This window comes from Gossypium hirsutum, chromosome A10, assembly GCF_007990345.1.
Source record: "Gossypium hirsutum isolate 1008001.06 chromosome A10, Gossypium_hirsutum_v2.1, whole genome shotgun sequence".
Lineage (NCBI taxonomy): Eukaryota > Viridiplantae > Streptophyta > Magnoliopsida > Malvales > Malvaceae > Gossypium > Gossypium hirsutum.
This window is the reverse complement of record NC_053433.1, coordinates 7,311,446-7,336,636: the sequence shown is the minus strand read 5'-3', so window position 1 is coordinate 7,336,636 and position 25,191 is coordinate 7,311,446. Positions and strand designations below refer to the sequence as shown.

The 25,191-nt window shown below is 30.3% G+C and overlaps 2 protein-coding genes across 3 annotated transcripts; both read right to left on the bottom strand.

Annotated features, from left to right (window-relative positions):
* Positions 1-942: 942 nt before the first annotated feature.
* On the bottom strand, positions 943-2,572 carry LOC121208602 (dof zinc finger protein DOF3.1). Its single transcript, XM_041079712.1, has one exon. The coding sequence runs from the start codon at positions 1,958-1,960 to the stop codon at positions 1,202-1,204; it is 759 nt and encodes a 252-aa protein (XP_040935646.1). The 5' UTR covers positions 1,961-2,572; the 3' UTR covers positions 943-1,201.
* A 5,783-nt stretch (positions 2,573-8,355) lies between these two features.
* Positions 8,356-16,495, bottom strand: LOC107897394 (serine/threonine protein phosphatase 2A 55 kDa regulatory subunit B beta isoform). Of its 2 annotated transcripts, none has more exons than XM_016822846.2 (14): positions 16,009-16,495; positions 14,346-14,449; positions 14,150-14,248; positions 13,925-14,044; positions 13,359-13,547; positions 12,713-12,804; positions 11,469-11,587; positions 11,137-11,260; positions 10,515-10,638; positions 9,747-9,815; positions 9,560-9,651; positions 9,383-9,460; positions 9,203-9,270; positions 8,356-9,043 (listed from the first exon to the last, which is right to left on the bottom strand). In XM_016822846.2, exons 1-14 carry the CDS (start codon positions 16,118-16,120, stop codon positions 8,907-8,909), a joined length of 1,527 nt encoding a protein of 508 aa, XP_016678335.1. In that variant the 5' UTR covers positions 16,121-16,495; the 3' UTR covers positions 8,356-8,906. The 2 variants fall into 2 exon arrangements, with proteins under 2 accessions (XP_016678335.1, XP_016678336.1); XM_016822847.2 differs by having other exon boundaries at positions 13,362-13,547; positions 16,009-16,491.
* Positions 16,496-25,191: the final 8,696 nt, after the last annotated feature.

The following is a 25,191-nucleotide window of genomic DNA, read 5'->3' as shown; positions in this document are numbered from 1 at the left end:
TAAATCTTTTAAGTGACATTTTTTTCCAATAATTTGATATTTATTTTCTGTTTGTCACAATGTTTAAAACTATTTATCCTATGTGCTTTAACGCACTCAAACCCACATTTTCTTACAGTAGTAATAATATTTATACCAATCGAACATTTTTAAATAGCATTTAAGTTGAATCCATTATGACATTCAAATAAATCATATTTCTTTAAAACTTATTTGATATTTTTAAACAAGACCAACATCAAAAAAAGAAAGCATGTTATGCTTTGGTGTAAATAAGTGTTAAAAATAATAAACAAGTTAAATTTGAGTTTGGAAGTACAACTCGAAATGATATTTGCAATTCCTTTGTAGATATAGATGTATTTAAAGGATAAGTTAAATTTAGTCAAAATTGGGGCCATTGAAATAACAAATAATATCTCAGTGAAGGGGAGAGTTCAATTTTGTCTGCCTCTTTAAAGACAAAAAGATCTTCAAACATTTAGAGCTTTAACTATGGAGGTCGGGTTTGCTCAATCTTTTCCCACTCCACCAATTTCGTAAAACAACAAAGCGGAATTCGTCAAATCCCTCTTAAATACCATACTAACTAACAAAAACATTTAAACCCGTTTTTATTTATTATGTTAGAAATTATTTACCGACATAACATGAAATGAATTGTGTTTGTTTTGTTGCCATTACAGATGATTTTCCACATTTTCATGATGGGTCGGAAGATGAAAAACGGGTCACTATCACCTTCCATGGCAATGATTTTAAAGGTCTGGTAAATAATTTTAAATGAATAAGACCTATAAATTTATGTTATTAAGAAATTATTAATTTTACATCATTTTAAGACATGTGTGATTAATACGACAATAAAAAGAACCATTTTAAATGTTTTCAGTTTATTCAAAAAGTGTACACCATCTATTTAAATAAATTATAAAACAGTGCTAAAAATCATTAAAAAATATTTTTTTATTAAAATAATAAAACAATTCTTGAAACTATTGAAAATAAATACAGATAACGTGGCGTCACTGTTTCATACAATTATTTCTCATTTATGTAAATATTCATATTTGTTTCGTGCCAAATAAAATCTGAAATAGTAAACTTTTTATTGGTGCACAAATTAAATATGAAAATCTATGTGTGAGTACAATAAAGATTTAATTTATTTATAAAATTTTAAAATAGGCGAATGTAATTTCTATCTCCGTAAACTTGAACCTGGAGTGTAAATAGAAAGATCTGGCCAGCCATTGCTATCGCCACTCCAACAACTTGTATCCCTACCGCCCTGTACATCCAAATAACTCTCTCCGTTTTTACTGCTCTCTCCGAATAGCGGGTCCCGACCCGAATTCTGATCCATTTCACAACCCGAATCGAAATTCCCTCCAAAATGATTCAGCGTTTTTAAACCCGACCCATTTGAATTAAACCCTTCTAGGAGGTTTCCAAACTGCCCAGTCGAAGCCAACAGCGAGCTGAAGCTCCCGCCGATATCCATCATCTTCCCATCTTGATGATCAACCGGCAACAGATACATCCGGGTCGAGTCGATATCCGAGTCCGAATTCTGAGCCCCCGAGTTCAAAACAATCTGCTGGGGAAACATCGATGATGATGATGATTTCGGCGGCGGCGGAGAGGGATCAGGGATTTTTTGGTTTGGGGTGGGGTCTGGAGAGGGGTTGGGTTGGCGCTTAGGTTTGTTGGTGGAGGAGGAGGAGCGTTTGGTGCCCTTACGGGTGCCGCCACCGACGGGTATGTTACGGAGGGCGCCGCCTTTAGTCCAGTAACGGCGGCAGTTCTTGCAGAAATGGCGGGGCTGAGACAAGTTATAGTTGTTGTAGTAACAGAATTTGGTGTTGGTTGAGTCACAGCGGGGGCATTTCAGCTGCTGCTGCTCTTGCTCTTGAAAAGCCGGCGCTTTCATTTGGTGAAAGCCCGTTGGGTCTTGCATTTTAAATACTCCACACCTCAAACCCTCACTGCTTGATTGAATTTGAAGATAAAGTTTCGTTTCTATGGAGAATTTGGGTTGAATTTTGAGGCTTTTTTCTTCTTCTTCAAGGAATTGAAAAGCTGATAAAGTTTGTGAAGTGGCGAAAAGGGTGGTTGGTTAAACTTTGAAACAAGACAAAAAAGGAAGGTTATTTTCTTCTTCTTCTTTTCTGTTTTCACACAAATATATTGGAACTGGAAGACGAAGATAATAATAAGAAATATGAAGCCTTTTACAAAAATCAATTCTAAACAACCAAAAGAAAGAGTTGTAGCTTTCAGTTTTGAATCAAGGAAACTTGAAATTAGATATAGAGGAGACAAACAGCAACCTAAAATTTGTCAAAGCTGGTTTTGTTTTTTTCAACATCAAGGATTCCAATACTTAGAAGATATTTGCAGTCTGAAAACCCTGTAAGAAGAAGAGGCTGAACATCTATGTGTATCTGTCTGAGAGTGACCACTAGACTTCAAATAGACACACCCAACCAAGCTTGTCTCATTTCTTTCTTTTTCTTTCTCACCCCAAAATTACATAAATAACTTCATCTGAAGGCACTCTCGAAGGTTTTCTAGATTTTGCTATTGCCTTTTTTAGTAATTAAAAATATTATTAAATTAAATATTAAAAATTCTTCTTACCATACTTTCTAAAACTAATTTCTGATCTTTATGCGTGGAGCTTATTGGAATTCATCTTCATTCGCATTGCTGTTCATTGCCTTTGTTTTTTTCTACAAATATTTTTCGGGTAAACTATACGATTAATTATTAAATTATATGTAAGTTTTTTTTGTCATTTAATTAAAAAATTACAATTTGATTATTGAACTATTAAGTTTTTTTAAAAGTTATCTCAGTAAACTCTAAGTGACAATTCGACAATCAGTATAATGAATCAATACTCATTAACTAGTAGAAGAGATGTCTTAGATTCAAATTAATCTGACTATCAGTATCAAAGATAGGAGAAAAAGACCGTTTGAATTTTAGTTTGTGGATTCATAACCTCTAAAGTTGTTTTATGAAAATAAAATGAACTATAGAAGAGAAGGGAAAAGAGAGCTTTCGATTGATACAAGCAATACGAATCGAGAAAGCTATATAATATTTTAACAACCTAATGGCTTAAATAAAAACTTTTAAATAATTCAGTAACTAAAAAGTAATTTTTTTAATTAAATGACCAAAAACAAAAACTTACTCATAATTTAATGGCCAATGGTATAATTTACCCGTATCTTACTCTCTAAGACGGAAAACAGAAAAGAATGATTAACAATGTCGCATTAACCAAACATATGATTAATTTGGTAATCAAATTATTTAGACTATAAGATCAAAAGGATCAATTTGTTTATTCCTTAAGATTTTTATAAATAACAATTCATGTCATGTAGAAGTCAACGGAAACAATTCCTAGTTTATTACTTTATTTCATAATCATAATTTAAAATAATATGATATTTCTTATTGATTAAATTGAATAGTTTAAATTAAAATGAAAGTGTAATTCAAGATGAATTTCTTCACACTAATTATGAGTTTGAAAAAAGATAAAACAATGACACTTCCTGAAAAATTATGTAAATATATTAAAAAATAAATTTTAAAAATAAAAAAAAATTGAGAATTGAAGTTAGAATTTGATTCAATTTAGATGTGTACACTAATACTAAAAACAATTAACTATGATGTTAGCGATTTTAAAAAATAAAAATGAGCATTGATATAATTTTATTTATTATTAATTAATTAAAATTACTTTTTTTAGTACGTTGAATAGTTCAAATGAAAAAAAAAACCTCTATTATTTTAAAAAATGAAAAACTTGTTTTTTTAATGTCAACTTATTAATATAATAAGCAATAAAAGTTATACTCATCCACTTAAAAATAATTTAAACTCATATAAATTATTTTTGTTGTCGACGTGTCCACTAATATTATCATTCCAGAAGCTCCCTATCAAATTATTAGAAATGGATAGTCTGAGCAACCAGAATACAGAATCAAATCAATACATCACAAAAAAAAATTTAAGAATTGATATAAATTCATAGACTAAAGCCAACAATCTAACTAAATTAATTAGACTAAATCTACTAATGACAACCGAACATAAAAAGACTTCAAAACCTATACATAAATCTCGAACTTAAATACTGAGCCGACATCTCATTTGCTATCATTATTAATTATATTTAAAAAAATAATAATTAAACCTACTTATATCTAACCCATTTAAAATAATGTTGGTAAACTTCAAAAATATATATATCGCTGTTAATAAAATGATCGGAGAAAAAGAGATGGGAAAATATAGTGTCGTGGAAAAGGGGAGATTAATAATTACAAGGGGACCCATCAAGAGAATAATGAACGGCTATGATTAGGGGGAAAGAGTGGGGAGTAGGGCCCAGGAGGCCTAACGTGGCTTGTTGGGCCTTAATGTGATACGTCCTGTCCTGTCAGCATGCAACACGGCTCAAATGCCGTGCCTCATATCTTTCCTCCCATTTCACACTGCTTACGATTTTACTCTCTCTCTCTTTCTCTAGTTCAATTGTATACAACTGTTGTAATATGTTTTTTTTTTATTAATTTCTATTTTTATGATTTAAGAAATAAATATTTTATATTTAAAGTAATAAAAATAATTTATATATATTATATAAAATTTATTAATGATTTTTTATTTACTTGAAAAATTATCTTTTTAGAAAAAAATTTGAATTTATTTTTAAATTTTACTAAATAATGTCCAAAAATTATAAACCCAATCTATTTGGTTAAAATAAGATCCAAGACTCAAAATTATTATGGAAAAATGGAGAAAAACCAAACAAAATTAAACAGATCACAATCCTATACTGTACTACGCGTTTTTAATTATAAGATCAACTTTTTTTCATTAATTTTATTAAATAATTTAACATCACTATTTTTTAATATACGGTGATATGACATATAAATGTGCAAAAATATTTAACCATACAAAAAAAGGTCATAATGTCAAGTCATCATATGCTAAGAAAATAAACCGTGTCTTGTTATTTGACAAAATTAATAAAAAAAAATTGATCTTAAAAATAAAAATACATATTTTAAAAAGTAAAAAGTTAGAAAAAATCAAACTATAAGAGTGAAATTAATTTTAAAAAAAAAGTACAGAACTAGAGGTGATCATGGGTCGGGTTGCGTCGAGTTCGGGCTGGACTCAACAAAAAATTTAGGTCCATTCATTGGGCTCGGGTTGGGCCGGGCCCAAAAAATAGGCTTAAAATTTTACCCAAGCCCGACTCAAATAAAAATACTAAAACCCGGGCCCGACCCGACCCGCTCGTATTTATTTTTATATTATTTTATATAATTTTTAAATATATATAATACATCAAAAATACTAAAAAAATTAAAATAAATATTTTCTAACAAATTGAAAATAAATTTTAAAAAATATATAGACTTAAATAACACTAAGATAGATGCAACTTAACAAGCAAATACCTCTAAAATAATAATAAAATTAACAAATGCCTTTAAAATAATAACAAAATTAATAATAAAATAAGTTTTATACAATATCCAAATAATAACGACAAAATAAGAGCAACTAATAGTAATATGGTAGCAAAATAGGGAGAAAATAATAAAAAAATAACATGCAAAAATAAAAAAATAGCAGATTTTTTTGTCATTTAGTGAATTCAGGCTGGGCCGGACCCGAACTCGGGCCAAAAATACCTTACCATAGGCCGGACCTCATTTTTTTGTCCAAGCCCATTTTGGGGTCTATATTTTTGTCCAAACCCTCTGATATTTCAGGCGAGCATTCGGGCCGGGCCGTGTAGCCCTACCCATGAGCAGGTATATACAGAACCCATTTATTAAGGCTTTGTTTGTTTATTTAAACGAGTTTTTTTTGACACATTCACAAAATGAAAAATAAAATAAAAATAGGTTAAAATATGTAAAAAAAAGTTTTTGAACTTCACATCTTTATTTACACAAGCATTTATACACAAATATTACATTAAAAATTTATATAATCCAATATTTTAATTTATTTCATTTTAAAGTAGTCTTAGTGGGTATTTGCTCCATTTTATATTATATATATATATATTGTAAAAGATGTTGTTTTCAATCGTCATATGCAGATTCGATGCCTTAAAGAGCTTTACACATTGTATTGGATTAATGGAGTCAACCCCATTAAAATAAGCTTTAAATGCACTACTTTTTCCTCCATTTGCGTATACTTCAAAGACCAAAAATTCCATTTGGCTACTAAAATTTGCTAAAATGTCAAAGCAAAATTTACGAGCATCATACTTTTTTTTTTTGGAATTTCTAAAAAGATTGTTTAAAGAAATTCAAGATAACAAAAAAAAAAGTTATTTTTATAGTTATGTTAATATATATGTTTAATATATACCCTTAAAAGATGTCACTAAATTATTAGTATGTTTACATATTGATCACTCAACTTTAGAAAGTTATGAAATAGTTACCGAATAGTTATTGAACTATTCGGAAATTTTCATTTAAGTCATTAGGTTGTTCTTTTTTCTTTCATTCAAAAGTATGGTTGATGAGCTCCAAGTGACGATTTAACGAACAATAATATGGAACAATATCTATTGATGAATAGAACAATGTACCATAGATTCAAGTTGATTTGAAGATTACTGTTGGAAATTGAAGAATAAAGTTGTTCAGATTTTGATTTACAGATTCGTAATATTGAAAACTATTTCATAAAAGAAAAAAAATTTAAACTGTAGAGGAGGATATGAGAGCTTTTAATTGGGTTCAGCAATATAAATAAAGAAGATCATAAAGTGACGATCTTAACAGCCTAATAACTTTAACAAAAAAATTTAAATGCATTTTAAATTTATGTGACCAAAACATAAATTGATAAGTAATATAATTTACCCCAAAGTATGAAGTAGCACAAGACAAAGATTGGATAGCACAAGGAAGATGAAGGAAATAAATGAAGGTGATGGGTTTAGGTGAAGTGTTAAGGAATTGAATAGTGATGAAACATGGGCTCCATAAATACGTCTCTGTCAGTAGCACAATTAAATAAAAACCCCATGTGTTAGTAGTTCAACTGAATATTGTAGCCGTTCTCAACACCATTGGGCCCTCAAAACAATAGCTTTGGGTTGCAACTGTCGAAGCCCCCACAATCAAGAGCATGATACAGATATTATTAGGAACAATAGTAAATTCCCAACAACTCAACCAGTGTCTGATCTTCATATTTTAGTTTATTTTTGTTTTCCACAAATCTAACCAACTATAATGTTATAGAGCAGTGTTGAAATACCCACATAAACTCTTGTTTTCCTTCCCTAACGTATGCCCAAATACTTCCTTCAATACAGAGTGTTCTTATCATTAATTAATGAAAAGCCAGAACAGAAACTTTAATTTTTTAAAATAATATTTATGTATTTTTCTAATTTTGTATATATTTTGTATTTTTAATCATTTTTAAAATTTTTATTTTTTTAGATTTTAATAGTAAAAATTAAATTGATAAAATATGTAAATATTAAGAGCTAAACTTCTCAAAATTAGAATTCAATTGACAAAACATGTAGAACTAAATTTATCATTATATCAATTAGAAAAAGACCACATCATCTTTCTGTTGACTATTTAATTGAGAAACGACCAAAATATTTAAATTTAATAACATCGGTAATGAAATTGAAAATATTTTAATTATAACGATTAACTCATAAACACGTTAATAATTGGTTGACCTGCTTTTCTAAGGTGAAAGGTTAGGTAAAAAGTTTAATTCATTTTTACTTATAACAGCTAATTATATGATTCAAATCTCTACAAGCAAATATAAACAATAAGGCAAGGAATTGGATACTTGGTGCTGCCATGCAAGCATTATGCAACAAGATCGATAACATCCCACTAGGGAGTTTGAGCATTACTGGAAACTACTTTGTGGTTATTACAACAGGGTTTTCTTTGCTTGGAGGAGAAGGTAATACTTGTTTTCAAAGCTTAGTGCATGATTAAGCAATTGATTCTAATCAAATCTGAAGTGGGTTTATGATTGAATTTCAATGAGGACCAAAACTTAACTTTCCTTAAGCTAATGGTAATTGCATGGTACAACAAAGTACTGTAAATAAAGTGGGGGTTAAAGGACAATTCGAGATTTATTAACATTCAACAAGTCTAAAATCTAAATCCCAACATCGACAACCCATTCTTTGTATACAGTTCTTCGTCTTTTTAAAGTTGGGTATTTGGAGTCAAAATTCAAGTGTCATTTGGGGCAAAACCTAGTCACAAAAATCAATGGAGAAACAGATGAAGTTCCAACACATGAGAAAAGAATCAATAAAAAAATTGATAGACTGAAAGTATCAACAGATTCTCCCCCACCAAGATTTTTTAGTTAAAAAAATTATAAAAAAGGAAGGCTAACATTTTACCTTAAAACCTAGTGGCAAATACTTAACATTCTTTAGTTACAATCACATTTTCTGTTAACTTCAACCCAACACAAATCTAGAAACATACTCCCATCTTCTATTTTAGAAGATTGGGGATGAGGGGGTGATAAAAAAGATGAGAACAGGAATAAGGGCTCTTTCGCGCTTCGGGAGGGAGGAGAGAAAAAGGGAATAAGCTGCCCCACCCAGGAACAAACACAAGTTGCTTCTTCACGGATCTGTGGCAACCATTTCTTGATATTTTGATACAATGGCATGTGCTATGGGTTTTAGGGGCATCTGAAAGTGTGAGAATCAACGTGTAACCTTTAACTCACCAGTTTTGGGGGAAAGGAAAAAAGGAGCTTTTGCCATCAGCAACCCAAACAAAAAGTTAACCATGCAAATACATTTCTTGGACCATCTTTTATGCATAGTACATGTACAAGCTATTTGCAGCAGCACAGGCTATTGAGTTTTCGGTTGGGTGCCATGCTAGGTGCAGCAACTTTGTTGTGAAATCGAAAGAATTTCCATTTGCATCTACTCCAGAGGTTTCAGCTCCTGATACAACAAATTCAACCAGATAGCAGCATTTCAGTACAAATAGAAAACAACCACTGCCCCCCCCCCCCAAAAAAAAATAAATAAATAAATAAATAAAAGAAACAACTGCAAAGTTAACAAGTCATAGAAGGCAACAAACAAACACCGAATCACTACCTCGTCTAACAACACGTGTTATACTGCTTAGGGATCTAGAGGGCCTTGAGGGAGTCTGAACCTGTCTCCTGAAAAGACATGGATGTTTATGACTAATAACTTTCCAACATCAATATGGAAATCATAAATCACATTTCACAGCACTCCTTATCTTTTGCTCAGCTAGAGTGTATATTTTACCTCATTGGATTTTTGCTGGCTTCCAAAGTAGTTGCCTCTGTGCTTCCAGGGGCACAACCAAATATACGGAATAGATTGCTGAAATCACAGAGGAATTGCATATATTATGTTACATGGAAGAAGAAGAAGAAGAAGAAGAAGAAGAATAAAAAACTACATGATTTGTTCAGAACAGACCTGTAGGAACCTGTTGCCACACGCAATCCATCACCACTTAGGCAACACTCAAATTTGTCAAAGATAGAATCATTTTCGTACAAATCACATAGCTGAAACAATTAAAGAATGGGATAATCAGCTCTGAGTGACATGGCACGACCCAGATATGACTAATCTGATCTGTTTCAGAAGATAGAAATCAGACCTTAGGTCTCAAATATTCATGAACCTGGAAAGTTGAAACTGGACCAGAATCCATATTGATGTCCCACAGCTACAACCAAGTGATACATAATCAAAGTTAGATGACAAATCCTAAGATCCCCATTAAACAAGACATTAAACATATACGATATGAAGAAAAAAATCAATTATCAAGTTTCAAACCACCATCAGAAGTCTTACAGCTGAAAGGAAGTAGGAAATATGGTGAGAATTCAACATACAAAGATCAAAACATCGAAACAAAATGGCACGTGATTGATTCAAATAGAGAATGGAGAACAAAATCAGATACAGCAATTTACTTTAAAAACAGTGAACTTGTCTATACATGCTCAAATACTTATGGAAGAAGCTACCAAAACATTTACCCTCACCCCACCTTTTCATGTCTTCATGATAAGCTCTCTACGAGATAAACAAAATTTGAGTATTTGATTCCTAGCCAAAATGCCAACAAAACAAATTGTTGTATTCAATTTTAATCAATTTGTGTTAAACGTTTGCAAACAAGAATCTTTAAAGACAGAAAATTGCAGCGAAAGGTTATAAAAGCTTCATGATCAAATTCTGTCAATGTCTTGCAAGATGAGCCAAAGGATAATTACATTAGGGATTCAACAGCATAGAAAGTCCTCATGGTGTGCTTAAGAAAAATTGCATGCATAATGTGACGTTCAGGCAATGCAAAGTATAATTATATATATCAAAGGGGAAAAAAGGGGACAAACAGAATGAAACAAAGCCAAACCTTAAGAGCCATGTAATCGCGGCTAAGCATATATCTTCCGTCCTTTGCAAATTTAATATCTGAGATCGAGGCAATTATCTCTGTAAAAAATGATCTAGAACCAGGTGCCTCTGGTTCTTCAAATCTGTCACCATAGAGTAGTACTTATTATTCACAGAAAGGATACTGAAAGCAAATAACAACTGGATCCTCTTCATACCAGGAATGGTATTTTACTATTTAGGTAAAAACTGGAATTGTAAGTTGAGGTGGCAAATTAAACCCAAAACCCTGTGCAAACCCCAAATCTGAACCTTCCCAAACATGATTTGACCAAAAAAGTCAAAGACCCAAACCCGATAAAATCTGAACCTGAAAAGAACTGAATCTGAAAAAACCTGAACTCAAAAAAGCAAGCTAAAATGATTTTTTTATCTTTCATAAAAATCTAAAAAATTTACATAACTAGCCCAAACACAAACTCATCTAAAATAAAAAAGGATTTGAATTTGAAAAAAAACTGAACATGAAAGGGCTGAAGTCCAAAACAGCGCAAACCCAAACAACCCAAACTATCAGTTTGTCACCTCTTAAGTGCAAGTAGATTCAGCAAAAAAAAAAACCAAAAAAGTAAGACACTTACAATTTGGCGTGAGAATCACACAAAGCTGACTGCCGCAAATCAATGAGACGAATTGAGCCTTTTGAACTACTATACGCTAACATATTACAGTGGGTAGGGTGGAATTCTGCTGATGTTATAACCTCTGCAAAGATAGAAATAGTAATAGTTCAAACCTCCACAAACCTTACGGTTGAACAAACCTAGGAACCTAAAACGAACTAATAACACAAAGGGTGCTTGACAGGAACTTATCACGAGCACACTTTTATGAATTTCTTAAATAGAATTGAAGTTGCAAATACAATAAGTGAAGCAGCAGAGAAGAAATAACAATATGCTAAGAGGCTTACCAGTTAGATCCTCCATGTTTGCAGGCTTTACATCAACAATATTGAAACTTTGATTGCTGATTTCCAAGTTCCAAAGATTTATACGCAGATCATCAGCTGATATAAAAGTTTCGCCGTCACTGGGAAAGATAAGAGAGTGTATCAGTATATTTTGGAATATGAAGCTAATGATGGAAAGAAAAACATGATGTCGCTCCAAACATGCACAAACACTCACTCTTCTCATATAACCGCATAACTGTTATAATCCAATAAAACATAAACCGCAGACAAGCCTGAATGTCAAGAAGCTTAAATATCACCACAAGGATTTCAAAAAAAAAATTACATGAATTAGACTAATAATAGCACAGAAAACATTGTTGAACACTCTAACTTCAAGTCATACTAGACAATTCTGTGATAAAATATGAATCCTTCAAGGTTTAAATATTTACTATGAGCTAAAAACTCTCATGCTTCAAGGGTTACTTGGGAGTAAAGCATGCTCGGTTGATAGGGCCAACATGCCAAATTTTCATGCAAAATAAGAATGTGATGACTCAGAGACCTAGAGAATGAAAAACAATCCTGAAAAAAAACCTCCATTCATTACATAGCATGTAATCCTATGACCTATTGTTTAGAAGTTCTCCAGTTTTGTCAAGGTGATTAATCACCCTTTCATTTCTAAAGCATAAAAGGCATAAACAGAGACCATTCACAATTACAGCTTCTTGCTTGGACATGACAACACAAAGAGTTCAGCAACATAATGTTGTTAAGGAATCAAGATTCATTATATAATAATTATTTTGTAAATCATACAATATTATTATAGCTGGGAAATCCTATGCCTTCAGAAAAACAAGAAGTATCGAAGTCTGAATGAGAAAAGAAAGAAAGAAGCCCAGTTCATGCCAGTTTTAACTTTCTACTCCAATCTAGAAACTAAAATTAGTAAACATCACTTTCTCAGGAGATCCCTAAGAATGTCACTGCAAAGGACCAAATATAATCAACAAAAAGAAAAACAGAAAATACGCATATATCAGACTGACACTCTTTATAAGGGCATTCAAGTGTCTCAGGTGTCAATAGGTTTTATTCAATCAGAGAATAAAAAGCTAGTACACCTGGTTTATAATATCTATATCATAAAGAGGAAAAGATGCTTCCTTACTTCCTCTTCTATTAATTGTCAAATAGAACCAAATAAAGGCAAAGCACAATAAAATTGCACAAAGCCAAAAGAGAATAGCTACCTGTTATTTGAAATGGAATTGATGTGATAATCATGAGCATGGGCATATACTCTTCGACATCTAGCTACTAGGTTGGTTTCCTGACTTGTTACCTAGAAATAGTAAAGATTATAGGTTAAAGCTTAGCAGTCAGCAAAAGATCAAGAAGAATTAAAACAATTAAAAAAGGTTCATGATTATTCAATCAAAAAATCATAACTCTCCTCTCTGGCCAAAAAGGAAAAGACTGAATAACAATGTGGTCTTCAAAGGACTTGAGCCACTTATGGTTGCTAGGGGCAAGTTGTCCAAAAAGATGTGAACAACAAGAAGAGGCAGATCCCTAATGATAATATATAACAGGATAGAATCTATATCCCAACATTATATTCAACAGAAATATCTAGAAGGACATGCTTCTAAGAAATCAAGAAAAAAGGTCGAATACTTAAGTCTCATGGCCTTCCCCACCAAAAAAAGGTACTCCTAGGAAAAATCTGATGATAAAAGAAGGTTATCACCTTATTGGCACTTCTATTAAACTCTATTAAGTTTTTCACCATCCTCCCTCACCTTGAGCATAGAATTCATATAGCTTAAGAGGTACTCAAAGTTCAGCCTACAACTTAAATCACAGAATAATTAAAATAATTGTGTAGAGTACAACTACCACAGGCAAACGCAATGATGGCAGGCCTCCTGGTGGGAAAGAAAAATCATTGCCAGAGGAACCTCCATTTGCAAGACAAAGTGTGGGACTATTAGAATTACTTGAACTAGCCACACGGCCATTTCCTACAGCTTTTGGAGGGTCCAAATTCATTTCAGAAATTTTTTTGACCTTCTTTTCTTGTACCTGTTGAACCCACAGACAGTTAGCAGAGAAATAAATGGGTATAATGGCAAGAGCGGAGCAAGAAATCATAATATGAATCATTGCATATGCTTATAGATAGAAAAAAAGGAGAAACATTACCAAGCATGTTTTAATCTTGCCTAAGTAGCCATTTCATAAGAGAATTCCATATACTGTTCTATCCATGCACCAGTACCATTGCCATAGTTTAAATAACATATACCAGTAAAATGCATGAACTAACTTGATGCAAAACCCCATCAATACTAAAATACCAACCACTACTTATTACAAACAAAGTGATCACGTAGATAATCTACAATCAAACTGAAAGCCATACAGTTAAGAAACAGTTGCAGCAAAAGTTTCCTTCCTACCTTCCAAAACTTGATGGTTTTATCATTTGTAGAAAGGAGAAATAGGGCACGATTGGCTGTTTGGCACCATCTGATTTTGTTGATTTTTTCATCTATTTCCAAGCTCTTGAGATAGTCAAACTGTAAAAAACAAAAATAAAAAAACCAATGCATAAAAATAGAGCACAGAGTAAAAAAAGTGACGCTGTGTGTGCATCATAGCATCAAAATGTGATGAGAGCGCACCTCAGGCTCATGGCTTTGGAACTCTGTCTTGTAACGGAACTCAGGGTGCCGATTAATTGAGTGGTCCGTTCTCTCCAAATCCCTTCTCAGTGCATCATGCTATAAATTGAAAAAAGAAAAAAAGTTTTTATAAAGTTGAAATGAAAGAAAAACACTAAGTTAATATATTAACATCAGTGAAGGTAGCAAAACCCACATCCTTGGTATCTGTCCTCTCAAAGAGAACAGCCCGGCCCCCACGGTCACCAGTGGCAAGGTGATCCCCAGTTTTATCAAATTCAATTGCTGAAATAATGTCAACTGCAGCAGGAAAAGAAATTATTAAGAAAATACAATTGTACTGCCAGTGCAGTAAGAGTAATGGTAAAACTTTATCAAGACTGACCAACTTTCTATAAAGAAACTGCAATGCTATTGCTAGGGAAGAAGGTCAAATCTTTTCCCTTACTATTGAATATCAGAAATCTTAAGTCTCTTGGTCATTTTTTCTATACTAAATATTTCCTCCTCTCTGAGAACACAAGAAAGGTTACAATTTGATAAACTATTAACTATTTCTGCCATGCCTTACCAAGAATAATTCACAGCCACTGTAGTATAAATTCTCATAGCCCTTTCACCCAATTATTCTGACAAGCTTAAGGGGGCAAAATCACTGTGGCAATGATGGGCTTAATTTGGAGACATGAGAAGGGAAAGGAGGGAGGGAGAGAGAGAGAGAGCAAATGACAAGCACTTAGACGATCACATTACCCAAGATAATGCTTTCCAAGAAAGAATTCTTGCCAAAGAGACTCATCATTCATTTCTTTTCTACAATTCAAAATTGAAATTTGAAAAATTTAGTTAAGACTATAAATTATCATCAACAGAATGTAATGTCTACACCTCAAACTTCCCATTTTTGTCTACTAGCTAATTCTTATAGTGTCATTAAGCTGAGTATCATCAAGCTATTTCTATAACTCTTTTCATAACGAAATGTCTCTGCTTATCTGTTTCAGAAGAAGTCAAGGACTTTGATGTTTACCCACCATATACTTACACAGGATTTAACTCAACTCGTTAAGCCAAGTTTCACTATTGACTTACTGAGACAAAATATGAAATTTAAACTATCAAAAAGGCCAAATATGAATACTCTTACATCATTCAACTGATAGTATAATGTCCTTTCTGTCCGTCCCATTTGCTAGAAAGTTTGCCATGACATAACCCTTTCATAACCAAACTAAAACACACCAAGTGAACTCAGGAGTACTTAAAATGTACCTGCCTTTACTTCTAGCATTTAAATAATAAACCCATGGCAAATCAATGTAGTAATCCATGCATGAATTAAGACTTAAAACGACATAAATAAACTCCTAGAACATAATCTAGCTCCATCCTAATAGAGTGATAATGCCCAGATTCCAGTTCCCATTCAGTGCTCAATACTATTAATCAGTTGCCATCACTGAAATCTGACAACCACATAATACGTAGAAAAAAAATTGAGTTTCAAACCACTATGGTTAATTTAATAGTACAAAAAACAAATGAGGCACAACTTATCTGTCCATGCAACATCACTAACTTCATCAAGTTCACTTCCACACTACTTTTTTTTCTCACAAAACTATTACCCAGTAATGATTCAAAGCATTGTCTCAAACCCAGTATTTTTCCCAAATCTAAGCAGCCGCAACACCCCCCCCCCCCAAAAAAAAAGTCAAGATTTTTTTTCCTTGCCCATTAACATAAACAACAATTACTCAATAGCCCATGATCCCAACTATGTCCCAATCACTAAAATAAACCCTAATTCCAATAAACCAGCACAATACCAATTAGATCCAAAAGCAAGAAGAAATTACCTTCTTGAACTTCTTCTCCAGCCGTTCGTTCACCAAATACCTGAGAGAATTTCCAATCCAATGGTTGTGGCGGGCCTGCCGGAGCTGTGACCACCTCATCTCCTCCGTTCATTTTTTTTTTGGCTTTTCTCTTCTTGAGTTTTTCAGTGTGTGATATTCAATAAAAAAAATATGGAAATTTTAACGAGCTAGATTTTACCACACTCCCAGAATCAAATAAAAAATCGCATATTGAGTTAGCTTTCCCCCCTTTTTTCCTCCTTAAATTGGAAAGGGGAACAATAAAATTTTGTTTTATTTCAAGTTTCAACCATTGGTAGTAGCTCGAAGAAAAACAAAAAAACAGACACCCAAATATTCTCCCTCTTATTAAAAAAATTGCTTGTTTTCTCTCTATCTGGGAAGGAGAAATTCGGGATTTTCAGATTTCCTGAGGATTAAAATGACTTCGTAGGAGAAGGAAAATACTATCTTAAACCCAATAATTTAAGCTTTTTCCCTTTAGTTTTGTATGTATAGATGATCAAGTCACAAGCTGTGACTTTTCTCAGTTTTTACAGTCGTTGATTGGTAAGTGGATCAAAGTGTTACTTTTTGTTCTTTTTATACATTTTCTCGTGCATGTAATCATTTTTTTGCTAATTTTTTTTTAAGACTTATGAGATTTTTTTATATATTTACTGTTAATATGTGAGGTTTATTTTTTAAATTCATAGCCACCCCTCTTAACAATGTCATATTTAAGATTTGAATTTGAGTCTTCTTATTGAGTAAGACCTACTAGGTTTAATGGAGATTGCATGCCCAAAAAAAACATACCAAAACTAATGTTTCACCTTTATTGTTTGATTATGGATTTTGAAAGGTTAAATTATGTTGTTAGTATTTGTACTTTGACAAATTTTGAAAATTAGGTCATATACTTAAATGTTAAAAATTATGTCTTCCTACTTAATTGAGTTAAAAATCCAAGTTCAATAATTAAAATTTTTAGTATTTTCTATCAAAATTTATCAATATGACATGTTAGTTAAGCTATCCTTATATGACAGTAGCATATGATTGACAAGAAATAAACATATTAAGTTGACAAATTTTAATCAAAACTACCAACAACGATAACAATCGAACTAAGATTTTTAAATTTAAAAAGTAAAATGATTGCATTTTTAACTTAAAAAGTACATAGAGTAAATATGAGATTCTATAAAAGTATAGAGACTAATATCATACTTTAACTATTTTGAAAATATGTTTTTAAATTCAATGTAAACTTTTACCTTTTGTACTTCTTTTATTTAATTAATTTTAATGTGAATTTTTAAAAGAAAAAAAAATAAGGACACTTACTTAAAATTTGATGTTTTGTGTTTTGTTATTTTTATATGAAATATTTAAATAAATTAGCCAAAAATAAAAATTTTAAACTTAAGTTTAAATAAAATTTAAGCATAAAAACTTTATTATTTTACTATAACTAAATAATTAAATGAAAATTTTATCTGTATTATATATAACTTGTTTTTTTTTTTACCAATGCAATGAATGAGATTATTGTATTTAAAATTAAATTTGTTAAATTATTTCATATTATTTTTTATAAATTTAAAAAATTATAAATAATAAGCTAAATTTTTTTAAAAATAATTGAAATTTAATATATTTCAAAAATAAATATATTAAAAATAATAAGAATATCAAATTAAATTATTGTAACAAATATGTTTTTCTTTATTTTAATAAAAAGGTTCAGAGGGAATTTCACTTATAAATGAAACAATCTTAAATTTGCTAGAAATATTTTATCATTATATAGTAGATGTATATCAAAATAAGAAGTTTGATAATTTTTAAAATTTTATTGTCTATTACAAATATAATTTTATTTCATTTATACTCCTCAAATCTATAAATATAAATATTAGAAAAATATTGTAAATATCCCTGTCGATGAATAAATTTCATATTGCTCTCTCTCTTCTCGTGTTTTTCTTATTCTTAACTCCTCCTCCTCCTCCTCCTCCTCCTCTTATTAATCTTTTAATTATTATAGAACAAGCTTTTAGCTGATTATATTTTTTTAGAGTTAAATTTATTAATTTATTTAATGAATGAAACTATAACATTCTGAGAAAAAAATAGTAAATACTCGTCGTAGATGGTGAATGATAAGTTTCATCAATAAAATAAAAGTTTTAGCTTCAACATCAATAAAATATTATAACATGTTGACAATTGACTTTGTCACAACTCAATCTTGACATATTTGGAGTGATTGCAAGCACTTAATACAATAAGTAAACTAGAGAGGACGACAACAAAATCATCCCTAATATCACTTATAAAACTAAGATTACATGCATAAGCAAGACTACAAAACGTGTTACAAGAGAAAAAAGATTTCTAAAATTAAAGACTTATTAAACAATGGAAAAACAAATAAAAAAATATATAAAACTGAAGATAACACAGGTCCAAATCGACACGTGAAATAATTTATTATTCTAAAATACTCTCAAAACATAAACAAAATAAGAAGGTGACAAAAAGCCACCTACTTTCCAATAAAAACTACTGGTGGCAGGTGAAATTTTAACGAATAACAGACACCATCATCTGTTAATTACGACTTGTGAAGATAACAAAGATACCCACATAATAAATTTGCAAACTGAAAAGAGAGAAGACATATGTAGTAAATAAGAAGAAGAAAGAAAGAAAGGGCTGATGGAAGAGAAAAAAGGTATGCGATAACTCACAATGATTATATTATTTTGGTAAACTAAAATACTTAAAAAAAAAACAGTAGATTTGTAAATTAGTTAAAAATAATTAAAAATATATTATAGTATATTTTAATCTACTGTTATTTTAAAATTTAAATAATATATTATTTTAATAAATTAATTATGAGTGAGCATATGGTATACTGACATTACATTTTTTTAACTTTAAAAGTAGAGTCATAAATTTATTACGTGGCCCATTTTTTATATTTTCTTTCTTTCTTTTTTTTATTATATTTTACATATAGTTGTGAAAATTTTAAATGCATTAACAATATACCAAACATATTTCATCAATTATACTACATTTTAATAATCTATAAGCATGATAATTATAAAGCGTAGTAATAAAGAAGATGCTTTTGTTTCATCAATATAATTATTATTAACCTATTTGTGAAGTAATTATATAATAATTAGACGATTGTTGAATATGTTTTATTATTGTTGTTAATCTCACAAAATATTAGTTTTCCTAAGATTATAAATTATGGTGTATGGAACTTTTCTGTAAGAAAATAAAATTAAAATATATTTCTAAAATTTTTCCCATAAAACAGAGGATTACATTTCTTAAAATTAAAGAGTTTTTTATAGAATAAATTATGATGTATTTATAATATGATTTTATACAAAAATAAATAAACAATAAATTTAATGATAATTAAAAAATAGAAAATTAAATGTAAAACTAGAGAGATCATCAATGTATGTACCTTATATATATATATATATATATATATGATATGGTGTGTCTAATTAAGGTGGCATCACAAAAACATCGAAAACTTAACTATTGAATATTTTTTTTATAAATATATATTTTAATTTTAAACTTTTGTTTAGACAAAATGTAGTAATGTTTTAAGGGATAAAAGTTGTTTACTAATTAAATTACTCTATAATTTAGATGACAACTTTAACTAAACTACAATTTAGTGAGATACATCCGCAATAAATAGTAATCTTAATGGATAGATCGTAAATGTTGAAATATATTTAATAAAAAGAACTTATTTCTTCAAATAAATTACATAAAAATGAGATTTTATAAAGAAAATTAAAATTTCTTTTTGATGAATGTTGAATGAGATGGTTAAGTAAAAAGTTATTAGTTAAGGTATAATTTCAAAATCATTAAAAAGAAGTAAGGTATTTTCCATTTTACAAATTGAGTTTCTTTAGTACAAGTGGGTATAGATCTCATAATGAATTGCATTCAGTACATGCCTGTTCTTTTACCAATGTAACTTTAGGGGACTTGAAAATTAACATTAATCAAACTTTTGACCTAGTACCCTATACTAATGTTTTGGGCCAATAGCATATGTTAATTTCCAGGGCCGGGTTTAAAGGCTTGCTTACTCATATGTGATGTCCAATTAAATGGATAGTACTCTTAAGAGTGACAAAATGAATCCCAATCTTAAATGTGAGGTCCAATGTTTTTTTTAGTCCAAAACTTTTATCCTGTTGATGGATGGATTGTGGGTATTTGTTGTTTCTTTCTTTACTTCAGATGATATGATTTCATTTATGGAATATGAATGAATTTTTCTTTTTAAAAAAACCCAATCTAATCCCATCCAAACCTGATTGATAAACAAGTTAAAAAGAAATGGTTGTAGCTCTTAACTGCCACTGCCATCACCCTTACACCTCACTCCATCCTCTCCTACTCAAGCAACCCATAAACTCACAAAAAGCGGATGAAGAAAGGGGAGAGCGTTACCATCATTTTCATCTCATCAAAGCCCTCACAAACATGGGCTTTAGGACCAATCAAGTCCACCGTTCTCACCTACAACAACTCTAGGATCCACCATCAACTTAGTAACAAATAGGGATGGTAAAAAATCCAAAATCAAGCTTTTTTTACTCTAATAATATAAAAAAATTCATTAATGAAATATGACAGTGAAGATATAAATAAATAGATAAATTGTATAGTAACCAGCAGGTGCTGCTTGATTAACCAAAGACACCACCCCCATTTCTCCCCGATCATTACAAAAGCATTAGTTTTTTAAAAAAAATAAGATTTTTTGGGTGTCATCACTGTGCCAGACGGTATTTGTATGTATTTTTGATAAAATCTTCATATTTTTTTAGGTATACTGGAGAATTTTTTTTAATGTTGTCGTGGCGTGTTAAGCAACACCGATGGGTTTTAAATTTTTTTTAAGTTGATCAAAATTTGTTTGAAAAAAAAAACTAATCAAAAAAGTAAAAAGAAAAACTAAGAAGCCCGTATCCTTTGTCGTCGTTCTCTTACGCTAGTGTCGTTAATGGGTCTACTAAATCTTTGCATGGTGTCGTTGCCACTGGCACTAGTGGATTTGTCGATGATTTTTAGTTTCAAAATCATGTTTCGGATGATTTGGCTAGCGGTGGTAGGGGTACATCGATTCAACTTTGCATTGCTGGAGTTTTTCGATTCTCAGACTGTATTTTACTGGTGAAGACAAGAATAAAATATTATATTTATTGAGGCTAAAACACAGTTTGAGAACCGAGAAAATTTGGTGATGCAAAGTTGAATCGACGTATCCCCTACCAATGCTGACCAAAAAATCCAAAACATCGTATTGGAATTGAAAATCATTGACAAAACCACCGTTGTCGGCGGCAACAATACCATGCAAAGATTTATTAGACATATTAACAACACTGGCGTAAGAGAACAGTGGTGGAGGACACGGGCTCCCTAGCTTTTTTTTTTTTTTTACTTTCCACATTTTTTTTCCCTTTTTTAGACACTTTTTGATCAACTTAAAAAAATTTAAAACCCATTGATGCCGCCTAACACGCCAGCAGCATCATTAAATTCTTTTCTCCGTTATACCCAAAGAAATATGGGTATTTTGTTAGAAATACATATCGGAGTCGCTTGACATAGTGGTAGCATAAAAAATTGTAGGGGTATTTAATTATTGGTTGTCCTATTTCAGTAATAAATTATTATTTTATATTATTAGGACAAAAAAACCCCAAAATTCATACACTACCTACCTCAACCTTGTAGGGGTATTTTTCTTTTTAAATGGGACTTTAGGGATAGACATGTTAATTTTTCATTGAAATTTTCAAGATCGACTTTACTTAAAATTTGCCCCACCCATCCTAGTACATTTACTAAAATACACTTTGATTTTATAATTACTATTTTTAATATTTATTTTAAATTATAATTTTTTTAAATTTCATAATATTTTACAAACATATATTTAGTTTTATATATTTTTATTACAACTTTTTATTTCATAAGATTTTATAAATATGTTTGATTTAGTTTTCTAAAAATAAGTATAATATAAAACATTTTGTAAAATTTCAAAGTGGGATGGATAAAAATCATTTTAAGGTTGAAGTGAGAGTTGGGCACTAACATATAATTTATTAAATAAGGTTTGAGGTGAGAAGGATTCGGGCATTTATAAATGATAATTGGTTCAGAACCAAGGTGGGCTAAAAACCCCATCCTGTAGTTGCCATCCCTAGTCACAAAGGCCTAAGACCATTCTTAGTTCCCCCAAGCTCTCCCATCACAGTGGCACAAACTTCATTGCCAAGCAGCTAAAGTTGAACTACCACCTACTATTATTCGCCATATCAAAATCCCTCCATTGAACTGAGCTCAACAAAACACCACTCCATCACTACTTAACCTGAAACCAAGCAATCTCGACCTCCTTTTACAGCCACTCTCCACCACCACTGCCACTCACTCAACTCTCACCATCACGACCCCAAGGCAATCAACAACACATCAATACCTAACCCATTAGCTCCCTTTCACAATCTTTCATCATGGCAACCCAACTCATCTTAGAGCTAAGGCCTTGCCGGCTCATTCATACCAATAGCAATCAAAAATTGTAAAAAAAATAAAAATTAAGAAACATGAAGAGAATGAAAAAAAAAAAAAAAAACAAAGCCATCACTAGGGGAGATTTGGCCAAGGTGGACTTTGATTTGGAAGATCCAAATGGTGGAAGTGAAACTTCGGGATGGTGGAACCATATACTATAAAAGGAGTTTGATTGAATTGTGGAGGACAATGATCGAGAAGGATAATGTCAAAAAGTTTTAGCTTAGATTTGTAGACTTTAGGGTGTTTTCAATGAAATGGAGGTTGGATTCAGGCTCAAGGGGCCAAAAGCTATGACCATGAAGGTTTAGGTGCACCAACCACCAAAGACGGTGGCCAAAATATGTTGGTGAAGCTCAACTTTTTATCGATTTTTGGGTTTATTATTATATATTTTAATTTTAAATTTTAATTTATATTGCATTTGACAATCTCTATGAAATTTGCAACAGGGATCGTGATGATATCCTAAAGGTAATAAAATTTTATAAAATTCCAAATAAATTGTTGGATTATTTAATAAGATTTTGAAATATATAATTTTAAAAATAAAAATAAAAGCAAGATTCTTTAAGTAATAGTGAAATATCTTGTCTCCGTTGAAATGTAAGAGAGTATTTGAAAATAACATAATTATCAAAAATGATAGTTATAAGAAAAATTAAATTATTAGTATTCACTCGAACAATAATGGTTGAATTTGTTGAGCTAAATTGTGTTTCTTTTCAAAATATTATGTGGTAAATATATTCATATGTATCATATTTTGTTAGTTTGTTATTTTCACATAATACTAATTTTTTTTACCATTTTAGTTAATGGAGTTAAGGCTATTGGAGTGAACTTTCAAAATTTTTAAAGTATAAGTAGAGGTGGCGAAATATGCCTAAGCTTTGAAAACCGATTTGAGAGAATAGAGTATGAGCCTGCTTAAGCTTGATTTGACCAAAAAGTCAAAAACCATAACTTGAAAAGATTAAAACCGAAAAAAATTCAAACTTTAGAAAGCCTGAACCCCCCAAAAAAAAAACTCTACCTGAAAAAGCCAATATCTGGGTCCGAAACAAACCCAAACTAAAATTCATTATTAAAAATAAAATTATTATAAATTCAAAAAATATTAGACAGAAATTAAAAATAAAAAAAATAAAATTTATAGAAGACTTAAAATTTTTATTAAAAATTATTATAAATTTTATTAAAAATAAAATTAATATAAATTCAAAAAATTAGAAAGAAATTAAAAATAAAATTTATAGAAGACTTAAAATTTTTATTAAAAATTACTAAAAAATCAAAACATTACTAGAAAAATATTAATAAAATATTAAACTTATTAAAACTATAAACAACTTAATAAATCTATTAAAAATTATAAAAAATAACAAGTTAACCTAAAAATCCTTTTCTTTTGTTTGTTAATAATAACAATTAAGTTATAAATGATAACTTTTTCTTTTCTTTTTTTTACAATTATTTTCTTATTAGTTTTATTGTTTGTGCGATACACAAGTCAAATATATATTATCATTATGTTTTTTTAAAGGGGCCAAAAACTACGATCAATGGTGTTTTTAGGGGTATAAATGAATCGAGTTTGAACGAACAAATCTCTGTTCATGTTTGTTTGTTTATTTTTAAGCTTGTTCGTGTTCAGTTTGTGTTCATTAAGAATTTCAAATTTTTATTCATGTTCGTTTATTTAAAATTATGTGTGTTCATATTTATTTATTTGATGTTTACGAACATGTTCATTTAACTTGATCGAACATGTTCACGAATAATGTTAATAAATAATAAACAAACAAACAAACAATAAATAAATACACATATATTGTTTAGATATAAAATAGTCAAATATAAATATAAATAATTATATTATAAATGAAAAAAAACCAGGATAATTTTATTAATATATACTAATGGAACAATAAATGAGTTTTAAGATAATTTTATTAATATATACTAATTGAATTTTTATAAGAAAATATCATTAATAAAAAAACTAGTCAATAAACGAGCTTGTTCGTGAGCATAAACGAACCGAACACACTTCTATTCGTGTTTGTTCGTTTGTTAAACAAACATAAAAATTTTGTTCATACTCATTTATTTAGCTTAATAAACGAACATAAACAGATGTTATACAAATGGTTCATGAACAGTTCATCCAACATTCTGTTTATTTGCACCCCTAGGTGTTTTAGGTTCACTACCTACCAAGCAAAGACGTTGACAAATATGACGGCCTAGGTCGACTTTTTCTTCATTTTTAGGTTTATTATAAGGAGAAGTTGGAATCTTTTGAGTTAAAGAGAGAGAGAAAAAAAGAAAGAAGAGAAAATGGACTAAGAAAGAATGTATTTATTTATAAGTTGTCAAAATGGCACTATTTAAGGGGAAAAAGTCCATTCATTGGGTTAAGATTCATTTTAGTACATTTTTATCTATTAATATTTAATACAATTATCATTATCATTCAAATGTATAGAATGCATCTACTACATATAAATTTTTTTTTTCTAA